This window comes from Streptopelia decaocto (genome assembly GCF_964273445.1).
Source record: "Streptopelia decaocto genome assembly, chromosome: 4".
In the NCBI taxonomy this organism is placed as follows: Eukaryota; Metazoa; Chordata; class Aves; order Columbiformes; family Columbidae; genus Streptopelia; species Streptopelia decaocto.
The window spans coordinates 7,522,700-7,541,917 of NC_138658.1; the positions used below are offsets into that span (position 1 = coordinate 7,522,700).

Here is a 19,218-nt window from a genome sequence, read left to right on the forward strand (position 1 = left end):
TAGACCAGATGACCTCCACAAGTCCCTTCCAGCTTCAACCATTCTGTGATTCTGTGTAATTTTAAAGATGGGGAAAACCCCCACATTTACTGGGAACTACTATCTATAAGAAAAGCAGCTGAATAAAAATGCTTTTAGCAACTGGCAAGATTTTTTTTGTGTTAAATTAAAAACTGAAAAACGGATTCATTTGCACGTTTTTAAGGATTTTTTTAATATAAGAAATATTATAAATAATGTTACAGAGAAATCATGGTGAAATACAGAATTATTTTGGCTATCTAATCCTTACACTGAAGGCAGAATAAAGCATTCCTTGATGCTGCAGTTTTGTACAAGTTCCTTAGAACAACACTGCACTACAGAGGTTTTCAGAAACAAACAAACAAAACCCAAACCAAAAAACTAAATGAAAACAAATCACCACCAACAAAAAAAGCACAAAACAACATCAAAAAACCAAACCAAAACAAAACAACAACAAAAAAAAACAAAACAAAAACCCAAACAAAACAACACACCAACCACCAAACCACTAACTAGTTGAGGTTTGCAATTTCTAATATGAAATACAGTTTTCTGAACTGGTCAGTTCTATGAAGTTACACATCACACTGGGTTAATGAATATGATTGGGACTCCTCAGCATTAAACCTTTAGCTCAATCTTCCCATTGCAGCATGTTTTATGCTAGTATATGCTATACTTGATCCTAAAATCATCAGGAGTTTCTTAGTGATGCAGTATTGCGCAGCCTGTACCATACATTTATATGTTCACTAAACTGAGACCTATGCATGCATACTTTTATATTCAAACTTTCAATATGTTTTATCTCACAAGTATATCAAAAGCTGCAATATATTTTGACCAAATCTTTAAAGACTGTCTCCAAGATATATATATAAACTTAAATGAAAGCCTGAAATTATCAAAATGTTTCAACAAAATGTTGATTTAAATCAGTAAAAAGCAAATAAACAGAATATATATACATTTAAAAAAAATATTTAAAAACTGGCATTATTTTCTTTCATTTAACTTAGAAATATAGGCTACTAAGTGTCCACATAGTACATACTATATGTATGATATAAGGAAAATACACATATAAAACAATACCCTGAACTGAATGTCAGGCATAAAATCATGCTCCCATTAAAACGTTTTCTACTCTCAAGCTCAACAGCATTACCTATTTGCCTTTTTGTTATTGTGCATTTATAATTACTCTTTTATCATGTCTGCAATATGGAGAGAGGAAAGCTGGAAACTAAATTTTTATGGAACAATTGTTTTTCATCATGACACAGAACTCTAAGACAATGAGGAATGTAACAGTTGCATTACTCTTAATTTATATATGCTGTCAATACTGCATTTATCCTGAATTTAACTGTAAATGCAGATGCTGAACACATAAGTACTCATAGCAGGATTTTTTTCATCCCGTTGACTATGGGCTCTCTGAACATGGAAGGAACTTCGCATCAGTGATTTTTTTTTTTCTCAGTTTTTCCCAATCCTTCAATATTTGTGTACATTCTTAGCTACTCCTTGCCCTACTAGCTACTGCAGTTACAGTATAAGTTTCCCTTCTCACTAATGATCTCATAAGTGACACTAACAAGAAGATGCAGTGAGCACTATGTTGTGGAAGGGTCAGGGATAAAGCTCTGTGAGTTACTTGTGTGTTCATTAAAAAACTGTCTAACATCTGATATTATAACTCAGTTGTAATTGATATGTTTGTGTTCCCAAAAGAGCTTCAGGACTGCAGAGGTCACTTTGACTCACTGCTGTATAAATTGTTCCCAATGCACATTATTTGTGGATTTAAATGTTTTAGCTGGAAGTATTTATCTAAATTTTAGGTAAAACAATAGGGTGAAAATACTTTTCAGAACTGAAAACTGAACATCACTCTGATTTTAAAATACTAATAAACACCTCTCTATGTAAATGCGTTACTTTCTTTAACATTAATTTATTGATTATAGCAACCAACTGACTGCTGTTCTTTGCATGTGTTTATGGGTCAGTCCCAACACCAATAACTGATCAGGTGTATTTTAGTGGTTGCTACTTTGAACCTCTGGATCATTGATTGGGTACTTCATTATCCATTACCAATAGCTGATATTTTTTTTCAAATCTGCATTACTACAGTGAGTATAGATGCATAATATGTCACGGTTTCACCAAAATCTTCAGAACCATTTTCCTTTCTATATTTCTATTTAATGGCTTAATATATTGTCTTGCAGAAAAGAAAGGGATGGAGCTTGGCAGCCTGTTCTAATTACCACAATGGAAGGTCTTCTAAGCTTGACAGTTAATCCTTTCCTAGCAATTTGACTTAATATTAGCTGCTGATATATAAATGATAGATACTAACAAAAACCAAACAAATTAAAAAATACATTGTGTATCTACAGTCTATCTACAGTCAACAGGTAAGCTATCAATCTGCTAAAAGAGGAGACTAAAGAAAAAACCTATTGTATAGAGGCTGCAAATCTTGCACAAAAGTTACTTAGCAGTAGAAAAAAACCTCGAGGAGCACAAGAAAAAGTCTTAAGAAAATGGGAGCTGACACTTCAAGTTAGCAAGTTGAGCTTACAGAGGAAACAGGGCTTGTAGCATATGGACAGATAGAAATGAAAAGATGTATTCAGGGTAGCAAAGAAAACAGCTGTCCTAGAAAAGGAGAAAGAGAAAAGGGAGCAAAAAACAATAGCATGAGAAAGTGCAGAAACTAGATTTTCACAAGATTTTAATTTTTAAAGAGCTGGGAATGTAAACTTCTAGGCTCATACATCCCAAAATACGGAGGTACAGATACATACACAATACATACAGATTTATGAATGTGTTGTATAACATTAAATGTTATTTCTAACTTAATTCAAGTAACATCTCCCTAAAGACATGGGGCTGTTCAGTTCTAATCAGCCAACAAAATCCAGGTAGAGAAATTAAAATACAAAACCGAAGAACCTATGGAAAAAGAAAACCAAGAAGAGCCACGCATATGCCATCAGAAAGAGTGTCTTGCTGTTTGAAAGGCAGCATCAAACTACCCTTGTGAAGCATTTTCTGAACTGAGCACCCGATTAGGAACATCTGTCTTCCAATGTAATCCAGAGAGAAAATGACAAGGAAATGGGAGTAGCATGGCTGTCCTCCATTGCCTTGGATAGACACAAAAGACTAAAGCGGCTTTTCAACACTCTGTCATAATCTACGCTACTGAGGCTGAAATAAGTTATGCTGAAGGAAGCCAATATGTGATTAATATACATTTCAGCAGGAGCAATTAAAAAGCAAAGAGGGAATATGTGCAAGACCTAATTACACTGGTTTTGAACAAATCACCTACCAGCTTTCCATCCATACCAATCGGACCCTGGGGTAATCAAAAATCAAAACAAAATGGAACAGTTAAATCACAGGAACACTGAAGATAAGGAAAAAATACAGACTTGGGGAATACTGCAGGTTTTAGAAGATGAATAACTCTATGTCAGCAGTTAAATGCAATACCTTAAAGATATTTTGAGACTGAAGGCACAGGAAAGAAACAACAAAAGAAGCAGAACTAAGACAGAATAATTAAAAACAGTATGGTGGGAAGTAGCCAGACAGTAGCTGGTGTTCAATGTAAGACAAGTTCAACTTGTAATGAAGGAACTGCTTGGCAAATCACAGTGGCACAACACAGCCAAACATATGAAATAATGCATCTGGCTAGTGTATTTTTCTTTAAATAACTGAGAAAATAGAATAGCTAGCCTGGTTACTGAATGCTTTTGTAACACAGTTACAAGATGAAAAGAGCAAACACTTGAAATCTCATAAGTAATCTGCATTTAAATTAACATAATAATGATCATAGAATCATAGGATGGTTTGGGTTGGAGGGGACCTTAAAGATCATCTAGTTCTAACACCCTTGTCTTGGTCAGGGACACCTTCCACTACACCAGGTTGCTCAAAGCCCCATCAACCTGGTCTGGAACATCTCAAGGGATGGGGCATCTACAGCTTCTCGGGGCAGCCTGTTCCATTGCCTCACTAGCCTCATGGTGAAGAATTTCTTCCTTATATCTAATCTAAATCTACCCTCTTTCAGTTTAAAGCCATTCCCCCTTGTCTTATCACTACATGCCCCTGCAAAAGCCCCTCTTCCAAGTACTGGAAGACTGTTATAAGGTCTCCTTCGAACCTTCTCTTCTCCAGGCTGAACAACTCCAACTCTCTCAGCCTATTTTCATAGCACTCCAGTACTCTGATAATCTTGGTGGCCCTCCTCGGGACTTGCTCTCACAGGTCCATGTCCCTCTTATGTTGGTGGCCCAATAATGATGATGATTATTAAGAAACTTCAGCTCGCACAGTTCAATGAAATAGTAAAGATTTCCTCCTATAGCTGACACTTTACAAGTTACTATTTCCTTCAAAGTCCAGAGGCTGATTTCAGTTATATGGATGCAAATTCTGGAAAGGATTTAATATGGATGTATGGTGTTGTAGCTCAATAGCTGGTCCTATATCAACTGCATGTTTAGATGTTTAATTATTATGTCTTCTGACAAATGAAGTCAAGTTACCTTTCACTGAGAATGGAATAAGAGCAGACAGAGTTGTTTCTGCCATTAAACTCCTCTGTTAGGCTGAAACTGTGAGCTTTCAGGTGTTCCTGAGAAGAGAGCACATAACATATTTGCTGGTTTTATGCTGATTCGTCTTATCCTTGCTACCTTTTGCCTCCTTTCAGACCACTAGTTCAGCTGTGAGCAAAACTCAAAGTGTAATAGTTTAGTCTAAATCAGTGGTTCTGCTGACAGCTTCACCTAGTAGTATGTATTCTACTATCTGGTATAGGTACTATAGTCATATGAATAAGTAAGCTAAACCAACTACCAAAAGGTAATGAACATTACCAAAAAGGGACACTACCTGTCCTCTCCCAGCCTAGACCATGGACACTGCTAAAAACTCCAGACATTCCTGGTATGAAAGAGGACATCAGTTGGATGTACATATTGTGGAACTCATGGGTTTTGGTACATTGTTGTCCAAGAAGCCTGTGCATTAACCTCCTTGTCAGATCCAATAACAAGTTACTGTGTCTGGGCAGCCCTACAGGAACAAAACTCCTAATCTCTCCTTCCCTGCAGCTCTTATTGTGGTTTTCTGTCACATCATGAATAGATGACACACTGAGAGTGTAAAGCAGGTCACAGGCATCTTGGTTATCTGCATGACCGCTACCCTTTTTATGCCCTAATGTCCTGGGAAACCTGGTGACTGTTGGGATAGCCTACCATATCTTCCAAATGTTATCTCTGAGCCAGTTCTTCCTGGGTATCCAATAAAGAAAGCAACACTTTACAGTGCATTAACAAGACAGCTTTTATTATTATGCTTCCTCAATGCCTCTTGATCCCACATGTGCAGCACACATACAACACTTACTAATTTTCTCATCTTTAGCAAATTGCTAAATATGGTACTGTACACCCTCAAAATCAAGGCAATTCTGCAAATTATTAGCTTTCCTGGATTTTTCTTGCACTGTACTACAGGATATTTACCTAGCAATATTTACACACAGTCTGTTGCAGGTGAAAAAACAAAGGTGGAGCTGAACCTTGGCTATGAATACATTTCCTTCTAGAAAGCAAACTACAGATATTACCAGCTAAAACACTCACCAGTAAGGTTGTGGTAAGTATATAAAGTTCCCCAGAGGGATGTGTGGGCCAGCAGCTAAATTTAACTGTTTTGTGTGCTGCAAGCTTTGCTCAAAAGAGTTAATTATTCTTATGATGAAGGAATACAGAAAATAATTATACAAGTATTTGTAGAAGGAAAATTCATTACAGGGTCAAACTGTTGGCTTAGAGGGACCAACTAACAGCCCTTGTGGCTGTAGCAGTGCTTGTATTTTGCATATGAGCACTGTTTTCAGGGAACGTTTCTTTATCATAGAAAAAAATACTATTTGCGCTCTCTTACAATGCTAGGTATTTTAACTGTTGTTACATTTTTGCTTTATCCATGTTACATAGCTCATGCACTTGAATTACAGGACTATATGCAGTATCTTGAAGAGTCTCAGTAAAGAAGAATTAGATTCCCAGTAGGCTGAAGAGATGCACCTGCTCACAACTGAAAATAATAGGAATTTCCCCTATGATTCCATTTGTATCAGGATATTTGGTCTGAAGTCTAGGAAAGTCTTCTGGGATTTACTTTATAGAACACAAGAAAGAGAAATTTGCTTGAGACATACTACCCTACAGGATAAAAAAAAATTCTCTCTGAAGATAGGAGGTCATTACTGTGAAAATCAATCATATTCTTTCATTATAAAAATACTGAATCTTTAACAACAAAACATTGTAATTTTCTTCCTTCCTCAACTAATTATTTTTAGTGTTGGGAAGAAAGAGAAAACACTTTCAAAAATGGAAGAAATCAGAGTTTCCACAACTGATACAGGCTGGGTGAGAAAGATGAGCTGAAATAGAACATGAGGCTATTTCAGGATGCACTGAAAAAAATCCTGTAAATGACAATATTTATTGAAATTCACTATGTGATTGCACTGGAAGCCTCACAGGATACTCAAAGATGTTTTAATTTGATTTGAAAGAAAGACTTCAAACTATAGTCTATTTTTGACTTAAACTCGATTGTCTCCAGAGCTGCACGCTATATAGTTCAAACTACTTTATGATTAGCTCTCTAAATAACTGCTACTACAGATTAGCATGTAATTTTGACAAGTACCAAAACCACGGTCTTTTATAACACATTCCCACAAAACATTTGAGAAAACTAGACAAGACAATGCATCATGTAAGAAAAAGGAATGAACAGGTTTATACAATATGCAGGTACACTTACTGTAGATATTACAGATGGTATTGAAAATGTTTCTTCTGGACTATGCATTTCCTTTCTAGGTTTCTGCTACTATTTTTAAATACATGCTATTGTTGGATATGATGTTACATAGACTTTTTCCAAGATACTCAAAAGCAAAGATTTTTGTTCAGTAGATTTTTTCTACTAAATAATACCCAACTATTTATTGAGCACTCACTACCTATCTAATAACCCTAATATGGAAAAGCACGTGTGAGGAAGTGGAATATGAATACCATTTCAGTCTGGTTTTGTGAAAAGTAGCTAACACTTTTCAAGAATACTGTAAATACCCTTCTCAAACAAACATAATTTTAGTTAAATTTTGAACACTACACAAAATAAGTTGTTTTCTGTTTAAGCAGTATTTTTACAAATATAGGCTACTCTGCAGGTAAATATTTTAAGGATTTTAGGGGTTATTGTTAGAAATTGGATACTTGAGCAAATGCATGAGAAACCTTTAGAGTGTTCCTATCAAAAAGATAGCCGGTATTATTACTTTAGGCAGCTTTACTGCAATATGTTGGGTTTTTTTTCAATAATCCAAAGTGAAAAGTGAAGATAAGAAAAGTTATCACATGTTGAAATCTACTATGTGATAAAAGAGTCTTCCAAGGGAAGGCAAAGAGGAAGATTTGGATTATCTTCCTACTCTTAACTTCTCTACTCATCCTTCAGTGACCCTCTTCATTTAAGGAAAACTCTTCAGAAGACTGAGTTGTGAACCAGGCGATACATAAACAGAAAACAGACAGTATTTCTTCTTTATAAAGTGCAGACCACCCTCTATTTAAAGGATTTTTAAAAATAAAGTGAATTGGCATATTTTTAGAGTGCATAATTTGAATAGGTTTATATTCATTGGAACTATATAGAGAAATATACTTGTTGCAAACACATTCTTTTGACATTGCAAATTACTCCAATTCTTGCTTTCTGTATAAATAAATTACAGGCAGGCCAGTTATTATCTCCAAATTTGTAATGATTGCCCGAACTTCAATGTCTCACTGTTTTTCGTAAGTATTACATGCAAAATCAAGTGTTTTGGAAAAAGAATTTCTCTCCCAATGCAGCTCATAGGTGTCTGAAATTCTCTTTATACACAAAACTATTACAGAAACAACTGCATCTCTGAGAGAGAGATACATGAATACAGAAAACTGAACAGAGCCCCAGAAATGCCATGCTAGATTGTGTTTCAATTATTGCAACTTCATGACACAAATAAGTAGCTGAGGTTATTTCAACATTTCTGATGGCCAATGTTGGCCCAACAAACAAGGCTGGTGAGACATAACAATGCCAGAGCTGAAGTTGGCCAGCATACAAGTATTTTCTGGACTCAGTTTGCAGTGCACTGAATAAAAAGTGAGTTTTTTGTTGTCAAAAAACAAATAAACCAACCAAAAATGTTTTAAGGTAACCCTCAGAAACTGAAAAAAATCCTTTAGATCACACATTTAGCAGTTTTAAGATAGACTAACTTAAACTACCACAGGCACATTTTGGAATTCAGAAACTCTTATCCTGATAAAATTATGTGACTAAATTACTCCACTTTTCTAAGCAATCTACAGTAAGCTTGATTGTTAATTTTTTACTTGCAGCTGCCTGAAAATCTCTTACGTCAATACATACACAACACAGGATTCAGAAGAAAGAATCTGGATTTATAGTAACTATGAGCTGCATGACAGTTACTATGTCAGACTGAGTTTAAAAATACCTGTATGGAAAACCAAAATCTGTCTCAGAGGTTTGCAGATCATCCTCACTAAGTTCAGGTAAGGTGAAAGACAACACATTGCCTTTTAAAATCACCTAATATAGTTCATGATTGATAGAAGTTAAAAACGACATGACTGACAAGTTTCTTCATCATGATACCATTAAAATGATGGATCTCCATGTCTTTCTTCTTCTCTACTTTCATTAATTACAGGTTTATCAAGGCTGACTTCAATTAGATGTAATATAGTGTTCCTAGCAAGGTTATATAACTCCAAGCAAGTCTGATGAGATTTCTTTTTAGTGAAGTTTTGTTGTAGAGCTTATGTGGGCACCGAGTATTATAAGCTCGTTAGATAGCTAAATTTCTCACACTGAAGAAACATTATTGGTTCTTTTTCAGTCACTGAGGTGATTGCTGTTAAGAGCAACGTGAGTGAACTGCCCAGGTACAGAAGTCACTCCAAGCCTCGGAGAAAAAAAAGTGCACTAAATCAATGGGCAACAAGTCTCTCTGGCCAGCAATCAGGACATTACTGAAAAAACCCAAATAATCCAGATCGTTTTGGATGGAGACAACTTTACTGTGAAAAGAACTACAAAAGTACAGGAAAGATGAGCCTGCTGTCTAAAACCCCTTTACCACAAAAAGCAAAACTACTGATGAAGACAAAAGAAGCACTACAAGGCTCTTTGAAAGAAGCCCATTTCAGAACTTTCTGAATTCTTTCCTTAACAGTTTCTGTTAATATTAGCTACTACCAGAGACATAAAACTGACCTAGATGAATCAACACCTGGACATTAATATAAATGTATTCCAAGATAGGGATTTAGCATTTTAAAAGAAGGTTTAAAAGAAAAAAAATCACAGCACAGGCTGCTTGAACTTCTTGGCCAACAACTTATGGGTCCCAGCTGAACTGCTAGAGCCTTTATCTCATTCAGCCTTGAGAAACAACAACTTGTTTTCTCCTAGACTCATTCAAAACACTGATGAAAAATTAATCATTCAAGGTTTGAACTACAACCCCTCTCCAAAGAAGAAGGAGGTGCATTCTTAAATCTTACTAACCTCACCCTGTAATTCCAGGAATCTCTCATTTGTTTGCAAGCCACGTGTTAAGTCTCTCATCAAAAACTCCTACAGAATTGCCCTTATCAACCCAACAAGGATCTCAAAGCATCCCCTGGAGGCACAGAAGAAGAAACTCAGAAGCAAGGTCCTGATAGAACCTGGAGAATGCTTAAGGCTGCCAAGTACACCTCCATCAACCAGAAAAAATACACCATGCCTAGGTTAGGTTCTCAGTATTAAGACTTCAGTTCATGAGCATAAAGGTAATCAAAAGTTTTTCCAATTTGTGTTTTATACCACCTGTCAAGTGTAGTGTCTTCAGTATGGAGAAATATGCAACATGCACACACAAAGCAATAAGCCAATGCTAATAGTGAGCTGCCAAGCAGAACTGCCAGGAATCTGACACATATTTGCTGTTCTTATTACAGAAAATAAAATGTTTGCATTTTTTCATAGTTTTTAGTTTCTTTGAATTTCAAGACAGAAAAGAACATGTGACCTGAAGCTATGAATTTTGGAGTGCCTCTAGTGTCCATATTTGACTAAATTAGACAATGGAAATCATCAATAATGAAACAGGATGGAAAATGAGGGACAGTTTTAAAGGTTCCAAAATAAACCAGAAATGCCAGGAACAGTCTCCAAAACTTCTCCTTAGAACAACATCACTCTAGATTACAAGCTGGGAACCCTACATGCAGTCTGAACACTCTAATAGCTCCTTTGCAATTATAAGATGGACTGGTTATGTCTAGAAGTAAGCAATTTGGAGAAAGAAACATTGTTCAGAGTTTGGCTATTCAGAGAGTGGCTGAACTACAAAAAAAGCACCACATATGGTAACAATAAGGGAGTACAAAGAGTTCTATGGAAGAGAAATTATAGTCACAGCTTCTCAAAAGCATATTTCGCAGCTGAAAAACAATTGCCAAGATACTTTTTGGTTTTGTAGTTTATGCAGGAAATCTGACAGGCAGTTTCTTGCGGTGCAGATGCATTTTTGAGTATTCAAGCACTACTACTGCTCTTTCTGCTGAAATACCCATGTAAAAATCCATGAGAAAGAATTGGGTAAATATAAATTGGAACAAACTTTTCTAAAAGACTGTAGACTATTTATCATGGCGAACATCGCAAACATCACAAGTGTACAGGAAAAAAGGTAAAAATATGACTGTGAACCCCAAACTGCAAAGCAACTTTCTCTTCATACATCAGGCTAGCAAGAAGTTTATTTCCAGACGGACACTGTTTTTCTCCTTGTGACCTATACATCTCACCAGCATCTGCAACATTTGTATGGTCATATCTGTATGACAAATTACTGCAAAGGGAAACTACTCTTGACCCCAGAAGGAGTAAGAGCAACATAGTAATTCACCGTTCAAGTTATAGTAGAGAATGGAGTAATGAGGACTGAGGTTTTTTTGTTGTTGTTCATTTTAAACCAGTCAGTTACCACTGAATAACACTGTTTAGTGCAGACTAAAACTCCAAGTACAGCTTACCCAAGTGATACTCAGATACTTATTCAGGAGAATCAAAAAGAAAAAGAAAGAAAATTGTAAAATGAACCTGCCTAATCTTGGCAAACAATATCTGGTACAGTGAGTGGAGAAACAGCATCTTGTAACTGCCTGCTGTTAAAAAATGAACTGTATTAAAATTGTGGTCTTAAAGTGCTTACCCCATATATTTCACCTTTCCAAAAAAGCAATTTTATGAAGGATTGCAGAATTTCATGTTTCCGTAAAGATACTTCATTATGCTACCAAATTCCAGCATAGCTTAACAGGTACTTGAACACAAGGAACATACACACAGGCCAGAGAGAAATCTCCTACATCCCACCCAAAAGTTCTCGTTTCTCCTGAAGAAACTGAAAACCCTGTATCCACAAGTAGAAAGCACATGGCTAATTCATCAACGCCAACATCATTGCACGAATATATTTGATGTGGCTGGTACCATGTTGATGAGAAAACAAACTGTGAGAAATGTCACTTCTCAAAAATTAACTGGCTACCGTTCAGTGGGAGATAGATTGCTGTAACAGCTGTGGCACGATGACTTTGATGAATTAGATTTTTGTTCTCCTGGAATAATTCTGAAGAATCTGTCTCCCCACACCACCATGGAAGCAAATCCATTTGCTCACTGAAGCCTTACTAAAGAAAAATCTTTCTTGCTGTCTGTGTTTCAATGACTTCACAGAATATGAAAAAAAAATCCATTTAAATTCAGTCAAACTATCTTTTTGGTTTCTACAATTCTTGTCTTTTCAGGGAGAATGAGGTCTATTAAAGAAAAATAAAAATACTGTCTTCTGATAACACAGTGTCATAGACAGGCCAATTTTAGACCTTCCCTTGACTGAAACCATCAGCTTTGGAAGATTAACAAAACTCAAGAGCGGGTAGGTAAAATGATTTTGCTCTTTAAGGACAGAAGAATCTGACCTTCACACTCCTTTCATCCTCCTGTAGAGGTGCGTATTTTCAGTGGGGCTACCAGGGAATTAGGAAAAAGATACGGCTGCCATAGAGATACCACAACAAAGGAGATCAATCAGAGTGAATGCATCTCCATAAAAGAGAGAAAAGAAAAGTTACAAAGGTGTTAAAGGAGAACAAAACAAAAACCCAAGGTACTGAAGTGTTTATAAATAAACATGTAGATAGAAAACTCAATCTCTTTCAGCTGTCATGTGGTTGAAGAAAACTTTGTTTGAACAGTTACAAGACAACCAAAATGCCAATGTTCATACCTAGTCCCAGTCCATAAATGCAGTATTTTCATCTGGCATACAACAAATGAAAAAAATATTGTACAGATGCGCTGCATTAAAACTTTAACTCCAAAGCAGGTGCATTCAGCTATGCACTGCCATATGTGCTCAAATACTAGAATATAAAATTCTTCACATGCAAGCTGATTCAAATACTTCTGCCATGTACCTACCAGATTTAAAAGGCACAAATATACACACAGCTAGTTTAAAGACACCACTGTTGTCTTAAGCACACTATAACCTAAATCTTTCTTTGAAATTTGATGGTGCTGCATACAACTGTGTCCCCCACAAAATGACTTGGAACCAGTAAATTCTCAAAATGCATAAATCATTATGGAAAACCTATGTGAAGCACACTTTAAAAGATTATTTTATTCCAGGAAATAAAACAAAATTCAGGGATGCACTGTAACATTTTTAATTCATCTTTTTCCTGAAATGTTTCCCCAAATAATTTTTAACGATGCACCACCTGCTCTATTTCCCCAGCTTAACTAGGGAAACAGAATGTAGCAGTGAAATAATTTGTGTTTTAAGAAAGGATTATTTCTAGTCATTGAAGAAATTTTTTTACATAAATTGTGCAATAATCAGTAAGAAAACTTGGTTTCCAGAAGTAATGTTTAGTACCATGACTATGAAAACAAAATCATTACACATGTAATAACTAGAGATTATAAATCACATAAAGTGCTCAGACAGGCATACAGCAGATTTATTTGCAAGTCTGTGCTTTCACTAATGATATCATTTTAACTGGGGAGCTGAATGCTACCTCATTTACTGCCTTAATGTCCTGTCCTACTGACCTCAGACTCAGTCCTAATAGCCTTTCAAGCAAAACACTGAACACAGCAACTTAAACCCAAGGTGGAACATTTGGCAGTTCATGACAAGGTTGAAAGTAGCAGATTGTCTCATTCACAAGAGTGTGGAGGATGAGGAAGAGGAGCAAAAGGAGAAGTTGTGTACTCTTTATTGTAAGCCCATGTGCAACTCATGCTTGGAAGATCACAATTAGTAGTGGCTGGATAGAAGATAATATTCGAGTAAATTTTTTCTTGGTGTCAGCATTTTTATAAGAGATTATTGAGAAAACTTAAGAACTTTCTGCTTTTCAATATTTCACTCAAGAGCAAATATCAAATGGGTTAAAGAGGAAAAAAATGCTGAAACTTACATTAAATATGTATATATATATATGTATCTATTAGAATTGCTTGAATGAGTGTAGATGCAACACCATATTGGCTGCCAAAAGATTTGAGGGACCTAGAAGTCATATTGCTGGGTAAGGAAATGGAGCAAAAGACAGAGGAGGAAGAAAAGAAGCTCAGTCAAGAATGAGTCAATAAAATAAAGGAGCCAGGAAGGAAATGCCTGGAGCCATATGTTCACCACCTAGATAGAGTGTCTAAAGGGAATTCTACTTTGCCCTTAACTGGCTCAACAGAGACTACTGAGATGATGCTGGAAGAATCTTGTCATTTTGATTCAGAGCCTCAGCAGCAATGCTGCTTCGAGCTACTTCTGCAGTTCTTTCTTTTGTTGTAGATGAAAGGATATACAGGCCACATTTCCAAACAACTTCTCCTGCCAATTGTTTTTCTTTTATGGCAAATTCTATGTGAAAAGAAGCAGATTTGTGTGTGTGTGTTTTGTTGTTGTTATTTTTGTTTGTTTGTTTTTCTTTTACATTGGAGAGCAAAATCTCATCTCTACAAAATCTTCCTGTTGAGTTGATGCCTGTTTTCCTCCTCAAGCTGTTTAGGAAAAGCTACAATGTTTTTCCATACTCATGAATCTGCTTTTTAAAGCTTGTCTATCTAGAAACAAATTCAGAGATTTTTCTACTTTGATTCTGAAATTCTGTTTTGACTCCAAGTAGAGCCCAAGTCTCAATGCAGTCAGAATGTCTTTCCTTCTTCCTTGACAACTGCCACACAAACAGAAACAAGGAAACTCAACCAACAAAACATTTAACCAAGGAAACAAGTTACTGAAATCACATCAACCTACAGTGTAGAACATGAGCTACCACTCAGCAGAGAAAATTTGCAAATCCAAGTCTGTCATATCTATGCCTTTCCGAGCCATACTTCAGCAAATCATACACTCCTCTCACCTGTTTTCTAATTTGAGTCAAATTAAAGAAGTTAAATTGAAGTTCACTAGAGCTGAACAAGTGAATCCAGAGACAATATATAGTTGAGTGAAATAGCTTTTAAAATCCTAAAGCGTTTACCAATCTCATTAGTCCATTTCAGCTCAAAATCTCTAGAATATTCTTTTAAGTTTTGTGAGTCCACACATGAGTACATCCAAATAAAACATTTTCATGGCTTTCTTCTGACATAACTGGTTTCCAAGATTATAAAAGGATTTTTGCAGAAGCTGGTGACAGCATGAAGAACAAAAATATGTCTTTGCATTCCCATCTAGGGAGAAACAATTTGCATGTGATGTCAATACCAGATTACACTTTACATACCCTAAGGGTAGAGAGCTAAAATGAGAGATTCCCTACCGTATACAGAGCGGATTAAAAAAATTGATCCACACAGCTGGAAGTGGAAACATTGAGGTCATTTTCTCTTCAGAGACCGGCTAATCAGAGTACCTGAATAAAAACCACAATCCTCACTCAGGAGTATTCCTATTAAAAAAAGGAACCAGCACTTGCACTTTCACAATGACTATGAATGCAAATACTACATTACACATGACAAAAGTTACCGAACTTTTATTACTCTTTGTGCTTTTGGAACACTTTCTTCCAGCCTTCACTCTCACCTATGGAAAATTGAAGCATCATTATCATCATCCTCTGAAACTAACTGCAAATGGAAAACTAAGACAATTCCAACCGCTGGAGGCCAAAAACTCGGTGTACGTGTCTAACACTACTGAACCAAAATATGAATTTGAATGTAAGACTTAAAACTCCAGTATAGTGATACAACTTCTGTTTCACAAAAATCTATGTACAAAGAAATAAAGAACTTCCTTAGCAGCCACAATTTGCCTCTTATTTTTTTTCCTCATAGGTCCTAATTCCACTTTGTCCTCTCATGGTAATTAGTACTTATTTTGGGGATGGCTTCTTTGAGAAAGTCTTGTTTAGCATGAGCAAAAGTAGAAGAATCTACCCTTACTTTTGCTTATCTCAGTTGCAATTGATCTGGCAAAATGAGGGACTGTTACAGAAAAAATAGTGTGAATTTTTACAATCTCCAATTTTTTCCTGCTTTACTTCACTTGCTAAGAATTCCAGCCTTCCAAGCAGGAACAAACAGGAATTTATTTTGGTGAGAACATCACATAAGGATATCAGCAAGAAACTGATTTCACAATAAAAACGTATTCTTTTCAACTGATGACTGCTCATGTGCATAATTGTTTTTCATCATGCCCCTCTTATGAGGCAAAGCAGAGAAGAGTTCATACCCTCTCATTTATACTGGGAATAGCTACCACGAACATGTACAAAACAATCTAAAAAGAATTCTTAACTCAATGGTCCTCCGTTAGATTATCAGTACTGTTCAGATCTCATTATCAGCAAAACCAGTGTTAATTGTTTTACCTTAAGCCAAAGGGAAGGGGGTGGGGGGGGAAAGAACCATTTTGTGAGGGTGATTTATGATCTGTATCCTACAGAACCACGGAAAAAACTTCCAATTGGCATTCCACACTGCTTGTATAAAACTTTCTGATCAGACAAGTATGTTTGCTTTCAGAAACTGCTTTAACTATTCTTGATTTTGACATGCACATGTGTAGCTAAGAAAATGAAAACAAAGGCAGTCTAAACAATACCCTAGTATTTTCCTTGTGATGCAAGAAGCAAGATGTTCTCTAAATGTGCCCATCCCAAATGTGACAAGGAATAGAGAAGAAATACTTTAAGGTGTTGTTCTATCAGCCAACTCCTGGCATTAAAAAAGAAACCACAAAACATAGAGCTTATTACCTTGAGAAACGCCACCTAAATAATTTCTAGTGTAATTACTGGATGACACTAAGTAGTGTGAGATGTATGAAAGAACTTTTTGATTACCAGTAGGCAAAAAGTTCCTCATTCAGCTTTGTAAGAAGAAGCAGTTCAGGTGCCTTCCTGCTCCAGATGTTCCCCTCCTTGTATCCCCTCTCTTAGAAATGGGATTTGACTGCAAGGGGAAGCTGGTGTCCAAACAGCCTCCAAGAAAAACGCTTCTGGAAATCACAAGATCCAACTACCTAGTCTAGCAATTTAGGAACAAGTTTCTTTAATGGAATTTTACACCCCTTGACCTCAGCTAGGATTAATGACGCATTTAAATTCCCGCTTAGGAATATTCATCTGGGAGCTGAACGGGTAGTAAACTTTTACATACCTTTCAGCTATAAGTCTGAATGAAAAATCCAGTGTGAAAGAAAATCACACATCAAGTTTGTAACCCTCCTTCAAGATGAAGGAATCGATGACTTAAGAATTCTTATAGGACAGTTTGGGATTTCCTTTCCCATTTGTGACAGATATATATAGTAATTGAAGACTGGATTTCTACTGTAAGTGATTTAACATTTTCTTTGAATCTCAATTATCTTGTGAGAAAGTGACAGTTCAGGCTGATTTTAAGATGCATTTTTAACTATCACTGGTTAGTGACTCCATATCCATGTGCAATTGTCAAACACAAGCTGAGAAAAAAGGTCTAGCATTACAATTCCTATCTATGTCTATGTTGGGAAAACATTTACTACACCAAATTTTGCTCCAAGGTAGTTTGTTTCATAAAGAAATCTATTTCTTTTACACTAAAGTGTTACATTGGTGAGGAATTGACTGGGAAATTTCAAGTGGCATGCCCAAAGGCAAGTATGAGTGATCTCAGTGACAGTTCAAACATTAATTATGCCTGCCAAAACATTAATGCGAAAATCATAACTACAGCCTTCTGCATGCCACATGCTTAGCTGCCAAGCTGAACTCAGTGGAGTAGCCTAGAGAGACCAGAAATTTTATATACTGTCCAATAAATGACAAATCAGCTTAATTCCTTTCTCTATGTATACATGCTTTATTATGGAAGAAGAGAGGGTAAATTTTAAACCTGCAGAGGAAAATACTAAAAAAAAAACAACAAAAAAAGACATATGATTGTTGAATTACATCTGCATCTGTCTGCCATCAATTATAATTCCGTATTTATCTGATAGAAATTTGGGGTTGTATCATTGTGAACTGATGTCAGCTGTGAATCTAAGCTACACAGATTCACACTAGCCCACAGTATCCTGGCATTATGTGTTCTGTTCTCATCACACACTGACAGGCACAAAGTGCCATACAGAGATGTGGATTTTGCAATACAAAAGTTCTCTGTCCATGCATCTGAGATGGAAATTGCTAGTTTAAAGAAGAGTCTTAGAGGATCCAGCATACGGTAGCAATTTTCTGTATTACTGATGATACATCGAGGATATCTATTATAATCTTGTTTTATTATTCTACTAATATTTTATGTCCTTTGTAACACTATGTAGAAAATGGACTAAAATAATTTGGAAAGTTTAATGAGTTTAAATAAGAACATAATATGTAGGTGGGCTTTTATTGCAGTACAAGTAGTTTTCTTCAGTCAACCATGTGAAATTTCTCTGGCAATTTCTTTTTATAATTGCAAGCGAGGAAACAGACAGAAATATCTTCTTCTATTGCTGCCTTTTACAGATGAGGCAGTTGTTACTTGACTGTCACAGTCACAGATATGGAATAGCTTGGGGCACTCTGAGCATCCTCCAGGGAGCTGCAGGAATAAACACAGCCTTCTCTTTTTATACACTCAGCATTAGATGAATGTAACAGATGAAAGGACTCAGCCCATGGTTCATTCAAAATGGCTTATGAGAAGCTAATAAACATGTTCTGATGTGTAGCTTCAATTATTATCTGTGAAACAAAATTAATAGTGATTGTAAGCTTAAGAGGTCTCAAGCTTTTCTGTTCAAGTCAACTTTTATGATTATCTTCAATCACTGTAAAAAATCAGCATAGAAATAAACTAAACTGATTAATTATATTACATATTATTTTCAGATCCAAAGGCCATAAAAAAATTACATATTAATGTGACTGATGCCATTACAAAGGCCGCAGTTATTATTCTGACAGCCATGTGAATTTAGAAACTCTCCCACAATATGTAAGAAAAAATGGAAGTTTATTTGCTGGGTATTATTAGTATGTCCTCAGCTGCACTATTTTTCTAAAAAAAATACCACATTCTCATAGCCTTCCCCTGGTTCTCATGGCACAGAAATACTACATGGTTAACCTGCTTAGCAGCAAGTGTGTGTTGAGCCTGTTAAAACTGAAGCTCATATTTGGGACCCGTGTAACTGTTGTGGATTCTGATATGGTATTATTGACAAAATCTAATTCACTGTGTTGTGACTGTTAGGAAGATTTTTGAGGTGCCACTGAAGTTTTCTAGGAACAAATAAGTCAACATGACTTGCCACTACAGACCTACTAACCAATACTGCAGGATACCAACAATTGCAACCAGAAAGGTCTAACTCATTTTTTAAAGTGTGGACTTCATCTCTTACCTATCTGAATATTAAATGCCAGAATGCAATTTTTGATGCTGCAGTTAAAAATTGCAACTAAGACCGTATCTATG

General features: G+C 36.0%; 1 protein-coding gene across 1 annotated transcript in view; it reads right to left on the reverse strand.

The window, feature by feature from the left end:
- COL25A1 (collagen type XXV alpha 1 chain) overlaps positions 1-19,218 on the reverse strand; it is a gene marked incomplete at both ends in the record, with an annotated part of 301,585 nt that overhangs the window by 114,764 nt on the left and 167,603 nt on the right. Inside the window, one exon of the mRNA XM_082050811.1 lies at positions 3,383-3,409. Within this exon, the coding sequence (XP_081906937.1) occupies positions 3,383-3,409 (27 nt within the window). The remainder of the gene's footprint in view (positions 1-3,382; positions 3,410-19,218) is intronic.